The sequence below is a fragment of the Stegostoma tigrinum genome, chromosome 17 (genome assembly GCF_030684315.1).
Source record: "Stegostoma tigrinum isolate sSteTig4 chromosome 17, sSteTig4.hap1, whole genome shotgun sequence".
Lineage (NCBI taxonomy): Eukaryota > Metazoa > Chordata > Chondrichthyes > Orectolobiformes > Stegostomatidae > Stegostoma > Stegostoma tigrinum.
In genome coordinates, this window is record NC_081370.1 from 50,501,005 (window position 1) to 50,516,605 (window position 15,601).

Below are 15,601 nucleotides of genomic sequence, written 5' to 3' on the forward strand. Positions count from 1 at the left end.
AAGGTTATAAGGGATAGGATTTATAATCATCTAGAAAAGAATAAATTGATTAGGGATAGTCAGAACGGTTTTGTGAAGGGAAGGTCGTGCCTCACAAACCTTATTGAGTTCTTTGAGAAGGTGACCAAACAGGTAGATGAGAGTAAACCGGTTGATGTGGTGTATATGGATTTCAGCAAGGCATTCGATAAGGTTCCCCACAGTAGGCTATTGTACAAAATGCGGAGGAATGGAATTGTGGGAGATATAGCAGTTTGGATCGGAAATTGGCTTGCTGAAAGAAGACAGAGGGTGGTAGTTGATGGGAAGTGTTCATCCTGGAGACCAGTTGCTAGTGGTGTACCACAAGGGTCGGTGTTGGGTCCACTGCTGTTTGTCATTTTTATAAATGACCTGGATGAGGGCGTAGGAGAGATAATGGGAACTGCAGATGCTGGAGAATCCAAGATAATAAAATGTGAGGCTGGATGAACACAGCAGGCCAAGCAGCATCTCGGTAGCACAAAAGCTGACGTTTCGGGCCTAGACCCTTCATCAGAGAGGGGGATGGAGTGAGGGTTCTGGAATAAATAGGGAGAGAGGGGGAGGCAGACCGAAGATGGAGAGAAAAGAAGATAGGTGGAGAGAGTATAGGTGGGGAGGTAGGGAGGGGATAGGTCAGTCCAGGGAAGACGGACAGGTCAAGGAGGTGGGATGAGGTTAGTAGGTAGATGGGGGTCCGGCTTGGGGTGGGAGGAAGGGATGGGGGAGAGGAAGAACAGGTTAGGGAGGCAGAGACAGGTTGGACTGGTTTTGGGATGCAGTGGGTGGAGGGGAAGAGCTGGGCTGATTGTGTGGTGCAGTGGGGGGACGGGACGAACTGGGCTGGTTTTGGGATGCGGTGGGGGAAGGGGAGATTTTGAAACTGGTGAAGTCCACATTGATACCATTAGGCTGCAGGGTTCCCAGGCAGAATATGAGTTGCTGTTCCTGCAACCTTTGGTTGGCATCATTGTGGCACTGCAGGAGGCCCATGATGGACATGTCATCTAAAGAATGGGAGGGGGAGTGGAAATGGTTTGCGACTGGGAGGTGCAGTTGTTTATTGCGAACTGAGCGGAGGTGTTCTGCAAAGCGGCCCCCAAGTCTCCGCTTGGTTTCCCCAATGTAGAGGAAGCCACACCGGGTACAGTGGATGCAGTATACCACATTGGCAGATGTGCAGGTGAACCTCTGCTTAATGTGGAATGTCATCTTGGGGCCTGGGATAGGGGTGAGGGAGGAGGTGTGAGGGCAAGTGTAGCATTTCCTGCGGTTGCAGGGGAAGGTGCCGGGTGTGGTGGGGTTGGAGGGCAGTGTGGAGCGAACAAGGGAGTCACGGAGAGAGTGGTCTCTCCGGAATGCAGACAAGGGTGGGGATGGAAAAATGTCTTGGGTGGTGGGGTCGGATTGTAGATGGCAGAAGTGTCGGAGGATGATGCGTTGTATCCAGAGGTTGGTGGGGTGGTGTGAGAGAACGAGGGGGATCCTCTTTGGGCGGTTGTGGCGGGGGCGGGGTGTGAGGGATGTGTTGCGGGAAATACGGGAGACGCGGTCAAGGGCATTCTCGATCACTGGGGGGAAAGTTGCGGTCCTTGAAGAACTTGGACATCTGGGATGTGCGGGAGTGGAATGTCTTATCGTGGGAGCAGATGCGGCGGAGGCAGAGGAATTGGGAATAGGGGATGGAATTTTTGCAGGAGGGTGGGTGGGAGGAGGTGTATTCTAGGTAGCTGTGGGAGTCGGTGGGCTTGAAATGGACATCAGTTACAAGCTGGTTGCCTGAGATGGAGACTGAGAGGTCCAGGAAGGTGAGGGATGTGCTGGAGATGGCCCAAGTGAACTGAAGGTTGGGGTGGAAGATGTTGGTGAAGTGGATGAACTGTTTGAGCTCCTCTGGGGAGCAAGAGGCGGCGCCGATACAGTCATCAATGTACCGAAGGAAGAGGTGGGGTTTGGGGCCTGTGTCGGTGCGGAAGAGGGACTGTTCCACGTAACCTGCAAAGAGGCACGCATAGCTGGGGCCCATGCGGGTGCCCATGGCCACCCCCTTAGTCTGTAGGAAGTGGGAGGAGTCAAAAGAGAAGTTGTTGAGGGTGAGGACGAGTTCAGCTAGGTGGATGAGGGTGTCGTTGGTGGGGGACTGGTCAGGCCTGCGGGACAGGAAGTAGCGGAGGGCCTTTAGAAGGATGGGTTAGTAAATTTGCAGACGACACTAAGGTCGGTGGAGTTGTGGATAGTGACGAAGGATGCTGTCGGTTGCAGAGAGACATAGATAAGCTGCAGAGCTGGGCTGAGAGGTGGCAAATGGAGTTTAATGCAGACAAGTGTGAGGTGATGCACTTTGGTAGGAGTAACCGGAAGGCAAAGTACAGGGCTAATGGCAAGATTCTTAGCAGTGTAGATGAGCAGAGAGATCTCGGTGTCCATGTACACAGATCCGTTGCCACCCAGGTTGACAGGGCTGTTAAGAAGGCATAGTGTTTTAGCTTTTATTAGTAGAGGGATCGAGTTCCGGAACCAAGAGGTTATGGTGAAGCTGTACAAAACTCTGGTGCGGCCGCATTTGGAGTATTGTGTACAGTTCTGGTCACTGCGTGATAAGAAGGATGTGGAAGCTTCGGAAAGGGTGCAGAGGAGATTTACTCGGATGTTGCCTGGTATGGAGGGAAGGTCTTACGAGGAAAGGCTGAGGGACTTGAGGCTGTTTTCATTAGAGAGAAGAAGGTTGAGAGGTGACTTAATTGAAACATGTAAAATAATCAGAGGGTTAGATAGGGTGGATAGGGAGAGCCTTTTTCCTAGGATGGTGACGGCGAGCACGAGGGGGCATAGCTTTAAATTGAGGGGTGAAAGTATAAGACAGATGTCAGAGGTTGTTTCTTTACTCAGAGTATTAAGGGAATGGAACGCTATGCCTGCAACGGTAGTAGATTCACCAACTTTAAGTACATTTAAGTCGTCATTGGACAAGCATATGGACGTACATGGAATAGTGTAGGTTAGATGGGCTTGAGATCGGTATGACAGGTCGGCACAACATCGAGGGCCGAAGGGCCTGTACTGTGTTGTAATGTTCTATGTTCTAATCTTCTGCCAAAATGTATCATGTTTTGTTCCAGAATATTAAAAAAGGTGGGTTTGAATCTGCCGTTTTTCACATGCTAATTTCTGGCTTTTGCTGCACATTAAAACATTAGGGTTCCACACAACTTCCAATTGATTTAAAGCAAGCCAACCTGACCACACGTAGCTCTTCGTGGCTCGCAGCAGTAGTTGTATGACTAGAAGCACTTTCTAGTGGTCTCAAATGTTTACTTCAGTCCCACTACAGATCTGTAGAATATACTTCTGTCTAAATACAAAAACTAATATAAATCCATCTATGTTCAAAGAGCTATTTAGTGACCATTGGTTTTATACATGGAATAAAACCACAGCTTTTGCATATTTATCCTATCAGAATCAAAATCCTTTCAAAGTGTTTGATCAGTTCATTGTTATGATTTTTATTTCAACAGAATCAAACTTCCTGGGTGATTTCAAGTATGGCTGCGCTGTATTGGAGAGTTAGAGGTCAAGGGAAAAAAGCTATTGACTGCTTACGTCAAGCATTACACTATGCACCGCATCACATGAAAGTGAGAAATTCCACATGTAATGTTTTAATGAAACATTGTTAAGCACCTTTTAGTTTGAAAGAAACATAATCTTGGGTAAGAAAGTAGACACTGCATATGTTATTCTTGGTGGGCCTTTGCATTCAGTGTTTATGAAGGTTTAAGTGACTTTATCACAATTCCAGAAAAATCATTGATCTGTGACTTTCCTTGACACGTAAGTCTTCAGATTTGCACTTGAATTCTCTTTGTTTTACTTTATACTGACTTGTCACCTAAAAATCACATCACTGGTTGGAGTACTACACTTAGTTCAGTTTCTTTCATGTTATTAATTAGAATAGTAAGGTTTACTCGCAGATTGATGTGGTCTTAGATGATCTTTATATTGTTTCTTTCACATTGATGCAAGTCATTTTTTTGATGGCCAGGTGAAGTTAGCTAGGAACTTTGACTTTAAATGCATTGAAGCCAAAATTATCAGGTTAAGTTAGTAATTTAGTGGTACTTAGATTTGCATCAGATCCTCTGTAATTCTAGCCTATTGCAAAAACACATTTCTGATCCGAACCACCACCTCATTTACAGTCTTACAGTCATTAGTCATAGGAACACTTAGTCGCATGGTTAGCCAGTTAGCCCCTTTTGCTTTATCAGTCTTTCGTTGTTATCACAGCTGATTTGAAACTTGCCTTTATACCATATCCCTTAAAAACTTTGTCGTATTAAGAAAGTGTTAGAGCTTTAATTCTAAATTTGCCTTACATAATCTTGAAACTACAGAATTACAGCTGCCTCATCATATCTGAAAGCTGTACTTTTTAAAAAAATAATTCTGTAATGTGCTAAGTATCCAAAGAAGCCATGCATTCTCCAAGATGACTTTTTTTTTAACAATGTAAATGTCCTATCCTGATTCGTTCATTCCTTTTGGTTCCTCTGATGCCATTATCCATTCACTTCCCTGTTTTCTGCACTGCCTCATGGTCCTGACCCTTACGTTCCGAGTAGAACTGTTTCGGTACTCCAGCTGCAGCTCAAACATTCCAGATACTGCTAAGATTTAAATGCAGCTGATTTAACTGGGTAATATGGTGACCAGCAAGTAAACTATAAAAATATTGCTGTGCCTGAGGCTAGAGGAGTGTACTGTTGCTGTAGCCCAACTACTTCATACATCACATCATAAACTAAAAGCAAAATATTGCTGATGCTGAGGTCTTAAATCGAAACAGAAAGTTCTGGAGAAACTCAGCAGGTTTGATAACATCTAGAAAAGAGGAAAAGGTTTTTGTTTTTAAAAATGTTAATGTTTTCAGTCTAGTATGAGGTATGCTGTTACTGCCAGATTGCTCAGTTTCTCTTGCATGCACTATTTTTACATAAAATTAAAGTATTTTTCCAGTGCCAGTATGACCGATGCGACCTTTTCTGTATCAGGCTTTAAACATTAGATCTATCTTTCTTGTATGATTGTTCAGGACTGGAAACAAAAAATTTATTTCTCTACAAACTTGAACTTTCAGAAAGAAGTAACACTTCAGCCAAAGGATTGTCTTTGAAGGCAAAGAGTTAAAGCATAGAATGTTTAGGCATCTGTTCCTCTGATGTCCTAACATGGGTGATCAAGTCACTAATCATGCGTGGTTGTCTCTGAAGCTTTTCAGATACAGCATGCTTAGGAAATATGACTTTAAGATTCTTCTTCAAGCACCCATTCAAAGAGTAGAGAGATTTCACCCTAAATTCAACAAGACAGTTTTCTTATCAAAAATTGAAAGATGGTAGTTGGGGAGCTTGTTTTGAGTAAGCTTTCCTCCAGCTCTGTTTTTAGAAGGCTTCCTTATAACCGAACTAGATTAATGTTATAAAACAGAGGTCGTTCCCCCACCCTCTGATAACTAAAATCAAAATACCATAGAAACTTGCCTTGTCTCATAATCTGTTAAAGGAAATGTGAAAAATGGTATAACCTGCCTCTCACCGCTCCCCCCCCCCCCCCCCCCCATCAGCTATAAAGGAGAGGTTAAGTGAAATGAACTCTTGACAGTCATTCTATAATCAACAAATAACATTTTGTCAATTCTGACAGTGAACAAATTAACAACTACTAACAAACCAAAGAATACCCTCTTAACTACCGACTATTCCTGAATAATACAAAATTCTAATGATATGTTGTTCCAATGGATGGAAGTACCAATTATACAGACAAAAATAATAAAAAATAAATGAAGACTTAATCTTTCAAAATTATAGCCAGGATAAGCCTTCTGGAATGCTCCACACTCTTCTGCTGATCCTCAGTCAGGAATGCTTGTCGCTGTTAAATTCTTGTATCAGGAATATTAGCTAAGAGTGCCGCTGTATCTTTAGTTCAGATGATGGTTTTCTGAGAGGTTAAAGAATTCTGTCAGAGCCAGTAATTCTTTCTTTTATAGTCGATAGCTGTTGGCATGGCAGATGACGGTTAACTCTCATACTGATTTTCAAATGCCCTCTTTTTGTATACCCTTGATGACCTGTTAATTTCTTATAATAGAATTGATCCCGTAGGTTGTTAAAACCATCAGATTTAAATTTAATTCCGTTTTGTTATGTAGGGCCTGATTTAAATTAACTAGCTAAATTCAAAATCCTGTTGTCTCACTAAAAATGCTGCTTTGCTTGCTCACAGCATAGCCTTTTGATATAGAGTTTCACTTTCAAGAACTTTGCATCTGCTACTGCTTACAGACTTATTTTTCCAAAGACCAGAAAAAAACACATAATCTTTTAAAGGGACAACACACCCTTCACATTTTACAAACATCAAATACTATACCCAACTTCGTAACAATAAAAAAGACGCAAAAACCCCCTCCACCACTCACTGATCAAAACCAATTTGTAATGATCTGTAACAAGCAGTCATCACCAGTCTTCTGATTTCTCAGAATCCTTGTTTGAGGAAAATCACCAATGTCCACAGTAGACTTGCAGTTTTTTAACCATTCCAGGTATTTCCACAACGCTTGAAATTAACCTATTTTTGCATCCTTTAAAACTTAAGTTTTCCAATCTCTGTAACATACCTTAGTGTCTGTCATTCTCATTTTTATTTCTCCTTTTAATTCCAATATTCAGTGAACGTTCATCTGCCACCAGCCCAGATGAAAAGCCTAAAGCATTCTTTAAAGACTAGCTGGAGGGATCCTTTGAGTCCACAATCTCCTTAGATTAGTGGTCTTCATTGAGAATAGAAGCAATGATTTTCAAAAGTTTGTAGATTACACACAGTGCAGAAATATCATGAACATTGGTGATTGAACAGACCTAAGGAGCACATACAATAAGTCCCTGTTTTAGTTTGCTTTGCTTTGACATCATCTAATGAGGCATGTGTTCTTGGTTTGCATCATGAGTTTTGTTTTGAAAGAAGTTTTGTTGCAGCATAGAGTAGGGCTGTGGTACCAGATTTGCACCATTTTCAAGTGGCATTAGTCTCTTGCTCTGGTTGCTGACTTTCCAATACTGCAACCTTTGTTGGTCTCTAACCCACCCTCTTATTTCTGACTGTTGAAGCTGTCCTTCTCATTTAAACCCCTTGCTCACAGTAAGAGTTCAAGATGGGGAAGTGGTGGGCAGAAGTTTTGGGAAGCAAAATCATCTGCAAGTGGAACCTAAGTAGAAAGTTAGCATATATTTTTTATATTTTATGTTGAATGTTTTCTAATTTAGAATCATGGAATAGAATCCCTTCAGTGCAAATGGTGGCCATTTGGCCCACTGAGTCTGCATCGACCCACCAAAAGAGATCCCACCCAGACTCACCCCTCCCCACTTCCCATTACCCTGTATTTATCATGGTTAATGCACCATGCCTACACATCTCAGATGCTACCAGGCAATTTAGCATGGCCAATCCACCTAATCTGCTCATCTTTGATGTGGGAGGAAACAGGAAGATCTAGCAGGAATTCATGCAGACATCTGGTGAATAAGGCATTCTTCCAGGAACAGTGGGTGGTGGTAGGATGGGGTAGAACTGGGCTAGAGTTGTGCCACAGGAGCAGGATACATATTAATGAAACGGATTTGGTAAGATTCACTGAGCGCTTTTGGGCAACTTCACATAGAGAAATCCCCTGTGAAACCTGAACAAATTGGAACATAACCAAATGCTAGTTTCAGCCCAATGTCTTTATTAGCAATATTCAAGCTCGGTACCACTATATAAATGTGTATTCCCTTGTGATTTTCACTAGGATTTGCAACTCCAAGCTTCAAAAGATTGAATATTTATGGTTTAAGACTTAAACCTGTTAAATTCTTCACATGCAAATAAAACTGTTAGCTCTGACCACCATGCCAAACTTAACTACTTTTTCAGACTTCCTAATGCTGCAGTTAAACTAAGGAGACTGTGTAGTTTTAGGTTGGACGCTGGGAAGTTGTTTCCGTTAGGCAGGGAGACTAGGACCCGTGGGCAAGGCCTTAGAATTAGAGGGGGTAAATTTAAAACGGAAATGAGGAGACATTTCTTCAGCCAGAGAGTTGTGGGCCTGTAGAATTCATTGCCACGGAGCGCAGTGGAGGCCGGGACATTAAATTGCCTTCAAGGCAGAGATCGATAAATTCTTGATCTGATGGAATCGGGGGCTACAGGGAGAGTGCAGGGAAGTGGAGCTGAAACGCCCATCAGCCATGATTAAATGGCGGAGTGGACTTGATTGGCTGAATGGCCTTACTTCCACTCCTATGTCTTATGGTCTTTACTGTTAATCACCAAACCTTGTACAGCATTCACAAGGTGTTAAGCCTTTGGAATTATGAAAATCCAAATTAAAACAATAAACGTTTGAAAATGCATGATGTGAAATTATACCACATTCACAATTACACAAAAGATGAGAAGATATTTTAATATTCGTGGAATTTCCTGACTAAACGTCTTCAATCTAAAATTATTTCTGTCTGCAGTTGCTGTTAGATTTGTTGCGTATTTTCAGAATTTCCAGCTTTATTCTAAACTTCCATAATATGCAATATTTTAGCTTTTGTGATGTTGCTTCACTTATTTTTGGAGACTTTCTTTGATGTTCAAGTTTGCTAGTTGCGTAGGATCATCTCCAGTAGATGATGTAATATTGAGATGCAGGAAACTAGACTGGAAACATTTTATCAATTCCTTCTTTAATCTGTTTTATTCTTTTTGAGCAGGATGTGCCTCTCATTAGTTTGGCGAATATTTTTCACAATGCTAAACTGTGGGATGATGCAATCATCGTCGCTACTATGGCAGTGGAAATTGCCCCCCACTTTGTTGTCAATCACTTTACCCTGGCTAACGTCTATTTAGCAATGGTAAGTAATAGTTCGAACATCTCTAATGGTCTACTGGTAGGGCTGAATTTCTGCTTGTATTGACTTCAGCAGGCTTCACTCTTTGCATGAAATGAAACCTCCTTTGGAACACATGCAGATTTTTCAGGAACTGTCATGAACAGGAGGTTTTGTTTTGCATGCAAGTGATGTACACCGTTAACCCTCTTTTTAGTTTTAAATTTTGAGAAACTTTGAGATTTATTTAACCATGGTCCCATTAGTTGCGATTTCTGCTTTGATTTAACATGCGTTTCTCATTGCATTTGTGTGAGACCCACACTATATCTCTAGGTTAAGAATGTCAATGTGAATGCAGTCCATTTTTTTGAAAATTGTATGTATAAGCAGACTGCAACATGAAATATAAATCCATTCACCACCTGTCTGAAACTGACAGCGTCAGCTGTTAAAGTAGGCCCTGCCATGCATTAAATATCTGAAGTTAATAACGCTATCATAGAAACCATTGTGTGCAAAATAGGATGCTTTAACTACACTTTGCATTGAGCTTAGTTCAAGGTCAAAGTGAGACGACTGAGCCACAGAAAGTATGAAGTGACATTTGGGGACAAAGGAAAGCAATTCACAAAGCAATCACCTAATTCACCTCTCCAAGCCATAATATGAGCAGCAAATAGGAAATGCATGTAACTAGGAAATGCATTTTTCAACTAGAAAAATTACTTGTATTTGAGCAAGTTAATCCAAAGTGAGTTGATAAATTAATAAATTGGAGACAAAATTGGTTTGGTCATAGAAGATAGAGGATAGTTGTAAAGAAGTGATTTTCTGACTGGAAGTGTGTGATCACTGGTGTTCCACAAGGAACCTCTGTTATTTTTAATATGTGTATGTAAATTATTTAGATGAAATGTGGGTGGTCTAACTAGTAAGTTTTCAGATGTCACAAAATCTGGTGGGATTGTGGATATTGAGGAAGTTAGCAAAAAATTCAGCAGGATCTCGAATGGTTCAAACATTGGGTGGAGAAATACGGGTGGAGTTTAATCTGGACAAGTATGAAGTGATGCATTTTAGAGGTCGAATGCAAGAGGATAGTAAGCAGTAAATGGCATGATCCTTGGGAGCATTGATAAACAGAGGGATCTTGGGTTGCAAGTCCATAATTTCCTGAAAGTGGCAGCACTTGGATAAGGTGATAAAGGCAGCATATGGCATGGTTGCCTTCATCAGTTGAGACATTGAGTATAAAAGTTGGCAAGTCATGGTCCATTTACCTATCCAAATGTTTTTAAAATGTTGCTATTGTACCTGCCTCAGGCACATTCGATATATGCACCACTCTCTGCATGAAGAAGTTGCCTCTCAGGTCCTTCTTAAATTTATCCCCTCTCACCTTAAACCTGTGCCCTCTAGTTTCAATTTCCCTTTGGTGAGGCCACATTTGGAATATTATGTGAAATTCTGGGAGCCATCCTACAGGAAGGATATGGAGGCTTTGGACAGTGTACAGAAGATGTTTACCAGGATGTTGCCTGCATTGGAGTGCATTAGCTAGCAGGATAGGTTGGGCAAATTTGGATTGTTTTCAGTAGAATGTCAGAGGCTAAGGGCTAGCCTCAGGACTTCTGCAGTAAATGAAGCGTTCCTGCTCCTAAGATGCTGCTTGGCCTGCTGTGTTCATTCATCTCCACATCTTGTTATCTCAGATTCTCCAGCATCTGCAGTTCCTATTATCTCAGTGTGTTATGGAACAGAGGGACTGAGGAGTACAAGTACATAGTTCGTTGAAAGCGGCATCACAGGTGGACAGGATGGTGAAGAAGGCATTTAGCATGCTGGACGTCATCAGTCGAGGCATTGAGTATAGGAGTTGGGATGTTATGTTACAGTTGTATAATTCATTGGTGAGGCCGCACTTGGAGTGTGGTGTACAGTTTTGGTCACCCTGTTCTCGGAAAGTTGTGGTTAAACTGGAAAGTGTGCAAAGATTTACGAGTATGTTGCCAGGACTGTTGATCTGAGTTACAGGGACAGGTTGGCCAAGATAGGACTGAATTCCTTGGAACGTAGGACAATGCGGGGTGACCAATGAGGTGTATAAAATCATGAGGGACATCGATAGGATGAATGCATATAGTATTCTTCCCAGGGATAGGAAATTGAAACTAGAGGGCACAGGTTTAAGGTGAGAGGGGATAGATTTAAGAAGGACCTGAGAGGCAACTTCTTCATGCAGAGAGTCGTGCGTATATGGAATGGGCATATATGGAATGTTGCTGAGGCAGGGACAATAGCAACATTTTTAAAACATTTGGATAGGTAAATGGATGGTAAGTGTTTAGAGGGATATGGACTAAATGTGGGCAGTTGGAACTAGCTGAGTGAGCACCATGGTCAGCATGGACCAGTTTGGGCCGAAGGTTTCCATGCTGTATTACTGTATGACCTGATAGAATTATATGAAATTATGAGAGTTGTGGATAATTGCAAACCTTTTCCCAGGATAGAAATGTCAAATACTGGGGGGCAAATGTTTAAGGTGAGGGGCGAATGTTTAAAGGAGATAAAAGAGGCAATTTTTTTACACAAAGGGTGGTAAGTATCTGGAACGCACAGCCAGAGGACGGTAGAAGCACATATGATGGCAATGTTTAAGAGACACTTAGGAAGGCAGATGATCAGGCAGTGAATAGAAAAATATGGACTATTTGTAGGTAAATGGGGTCAGAGATAATGGGAACTGCAGATGCTGGAGAATTCCAAGATAATTAAATGTGAGGCTGGATGAACGCAGCAGGCCAAGCAGCATCTCAGGAGCACAAAAGCTGACGTTTCGGGCCTAGACCCTTCATCAGAGAGGGGGATGGGGAGAGGGTTCAGAAATAAATAGGGAGAGAGGGGGAGGCGGAGTCTCTCCCTATTTATTCCAGTTCCCTCACCCCATCCCCCTCTCTGATGAAGGGTCTAGGCCCGAAACGTCAGCTTTTGTGCTCCTGAGATGCTGCTTGGCCTGCTGCGTTCATCCAGCCTCACATTTAATTATCTTGTAGGTAAATGGGATTAGTTTAGAATGGCATCATGGTGAACACAGACACTGGTGGGCTGAAGCCCTGTGCCTGTGCTGTACTGTTCTATGATGTGCAGGCATTAGAGAAGGTGCAGAAATGTTTTATGAAAATGGTTCTAGCAACGAAATATTTAAGTTATGAAATAATGTTTTCCTTACAGAAAAGAAGGCCAAACTTAACGTATTCAAAATCATGAAGGGTTTGGATGGTGTGAGTCAGGAGAAATTTCTCAAATGAAAGGATCAAGAATGGGAGAGCACAGATTTAATGTTATGACTAAAAGATACAAAAGAGATGAGAGAAGAAACATTTTCATGCAGACCGGAATGCATTATAAGCAGGCTTTGTGGGGTAAAGTTGCCAGGACAGGAGTGTATAATATGTTCTTGGTGAATCAGTAACCTATTTTATACTGCACATTATTCTTGAGTCTTTTCCAGCTTAATTTTGACTTAATTTTGCCCAATTATCTATTATCTCATTCTACTTTGGTACTTCTCTATTAAGTTTTTTTGTGGAATTAGTAGATGTTGAAAAAGTATGTTGATAAGTGAGAAGCCGCAATCAGCAAAATTTTCAGATTTATTGATCAAGCAAGTGCAGACACAGCTGTGAACCATTCAGTCTTTGTCCTCTGGCCCCTTGCAACTTGTATTGTGTCAAGATACCTGAAGGCTTCCAACCTCTCTCTGACAGTGAGACCAATGTTGTTCAATCATTCCATATTGTTGCTCTGGAGTCATTTGATCTTCCACCTTGGGAGGTTACTGATGAAATAGAATCCAATTACATTCTTGTACAAAATAATAATATTGAATAATATCAGTATCCAAGCTGGAGAAAGTAGTCTACATCTTGCGCAAGTATTCTTCTCTTAATTTGAATTCTCTGTTATGTCGCAGTGTAGAGCATGTTAATGAAGCAGTCACCAAAATCCATGTTATAGCTAATGGGATAGTTTTTTGTGAATTTAACAATATTGTACTATGCTGTTAGAATAAAATTTGTATTCTCTGGTTTGTTTAATACTTGCATTGGGATCACCTCTGGCGTTTGCACCAATTATCACTGAATTATATAATTGGTGATCTTTATATTAATGACCTATGCTGCATATGCATTGGTTGATATTTGTAGTTAGATGCCAGTAATGAACATTGTCATTTTGCCAGGATGTTGCTGTAATTATTGGTAAATCTCGAAAGGAAATCGTGAGATTGTGGGAGTGGGTTAATGGGGGACAGAGAATTGGGAACCTGGACGTAGGAAAAGCAGCAGGCCCCATGATATTTCTTTCTGTTTGGCTTTGACTGGCGGTCATGGTCAGTATTGGAAACTGTAAATGAGCAAGTATTATCTACTGTAGTGAAACATGAAGTCATTTAAGGGAATTGTGCCTCAAGGAAGTAGAATGGGGAGAAAGCAGATGATTTTTTGAATGTAGCAGCTGATGGAACAAAACAAAGATCTGCAAGACAAAGTAAGAGCAGAAGCCTAGGAAACAGAACACGCATAATCAAATAACCTGTGCAGAAGAAAACTAGACTGAAGCTAACTAGATGAATAACAGTCATTTTGAAAGTTTTGCTATGGCAGCGTCACCAGCACAGACGTGATGCAGAAGCTAAAAGAACAGAAGGGAGACATTGAAACAAAATCAATTGGGGGAGAAACCTAACATTATTGCAGCTACTGTATGTTGTCCAAAAAGCCTATTGCTGGAAATAAAGAAAAGTACATCTAAGGAGAAAGTAGAAGACAAAAGGGACTATCTAAAGGCTAGAGAAAGATAAAAGCTGGAGGCAGAGCACTGTAAGTTAGATTTCCCAAAGCGGAGTGAGAAAGAGCATTCCTGTCAAGACGGTAAATGATGTCATGCAAGACCTTTTGAGTATTATGGAAAGGAGGGAGCAAGAATATTTCATTCAGCCCCTCATTCCTGCTGTACCATCCCAGATCACAATCTACTTCAGAGCCACTTTTCCTGTGCTAACACCATATCCCTCTCCATCTCTGAATATATTCTGACTTGGCTTCCACATCCTCTTGATGTAGAGAATTGCAAACTACCTTGAGTTCAGAATTTGTCCCCTTTGAATCCAAGATGCTTTCCCCTTACTCTGCATCTGCTGGTTCTAGACAGCACTTCCAGCATTTAGTCATCCAGCTGGTTGGAACTGAACTTACTTGGTTTAATTCTCATCTGTCAAACCGTAGCCTGAGCATCACATTAAGTTGCTTCCTGCACCACTACATCTAGCAGTTCCTGTGGATCTAGCCTTAGCCCCATTTATTTCTTAACAACATAGTTCTCAAAATGTTAGCAGAAAATATGTAGTTTTCACAAATAGCTGACACCAATACACTCTGTCATCACTAACTTTCTTGACTCTTCTGTCTTTAAATGATCAAACTGCTTGCCCATTTTCCAACATTGAATGAATTGGGAAGACCAAACCCATTGTCTTCAGTACCCTGTAAAAATACCATTCCCTAGCTACAGACTTCCCTGGTAACTTGAGTCGAAAGCGGATTGTTTAGAATCTTGCTATTATAATTGAGATCAACAGAGGGCAGTATAGTCACAGAGACATTCAAATAGTCTTGTTTAAAGCACGGAAAGGTGATTCATTGTTCTCAAGCTGTTAAAAATTGTTCTATCTTCCTCATAGGAAGACTACGAGAAAGCAATGCAATGGTACGAGTCTACTTTGAAGCTGCAACCAGAATTTGCACCAGCCAAAGATCGTCTTCGCACCATCCAGTGCCACTTGTTAATGAAAAAGGAGAGGCGCTCTCCATAAGGCTTAACACCGTTACCATTAGACACAATTATCCAGTTCCTGCTTCAGACCGTTTAAAATGGTGAACACCTAGTTTAATTAAGGGAGATTTCATGTGTGAGAATTTAATAGGTGGAATATGAAATGAGCTACGGAACAAAGTTTTAAAGTATTGTAACTATCATGCCATAATATAATTACTGAAAAGAAAAAATAAATTACATTACAAACAGATTACAGCAGTATTGAATTTGTATTTCAAATGATAATGTACAAAACTTTAAATGGTTTTCAAAATGCTTTGTGTATGCAAATCAAGTCAGGAAACTTCTAATTCCTTTTAGGAAATACTGGGGACCTTTGTGAAGGTGGAACAATAAATCATTTCTTAATGACTGAGTTTTTTATGTTGTATTCTTGTGCACATTTGTTGTGTAATACTTGTAAAATCCTGTAGGTGCTACTCATGATGTAAAAAAACTTGCTTTTTTTTAAAAAAGAGATATAGATCCCATTCTCTAAAATGTATAGTTTATACCATTCACTTAAAATTCAGAAGTACTGCTAACATTCTTTAGATTTTATTTAATTTTAGAAAAACCTTGGTTTTTGCAGTGAGGTGCAATGTACAGAATAAGGAGTAAATTAATGCAGAAGTGAAAGTTGCATTGTCTTCTGCTTAAATTCTTGATATTTAATTTACAAAAAAACAGACAATTCAAGGATTAAATATCATGTGCCATGATTAGTTTTGAAACTGTATAATCTCAAAAATTAGAAT

At 41.0% G+C, this 15,601-nt stretch overlaps 1 protein-coding gene across 2 annotated transcripts in view; it reads left to right on the plus strand.

Annotated features, from left to right (window-relative positions):
- The window catches only part of ttc17 (tetratricopeptide repeat domain 17), a 99,100-nt gene extending 83,885 nt beyond the window's left edge, over positions 1-15,215 (plus strand). For both annotated transcript variants that reach the window (XM_048545865.2, XM_059652149.1), the window contains exons 23-25: positions 3,540-3,659; positions 8,841-8,984; positions 14,710-15,215. In XM_048545865.2, the coding sequence (XP_048401822.1) occupies positions 3,540-3,659; positions 8,841-8,984; positions 14,710-14,841 (396 nt within the window). In that variant the 3' untranslated portion in view covers positions 14,842-15,215. The remainder of the gene's footprint in view (positions 1-3,539; positions 3,660-8,840; positions 8,985-14,709) is intronic.
- Positions 15,216-15,601: the final 386 nt, after the last annotated feature.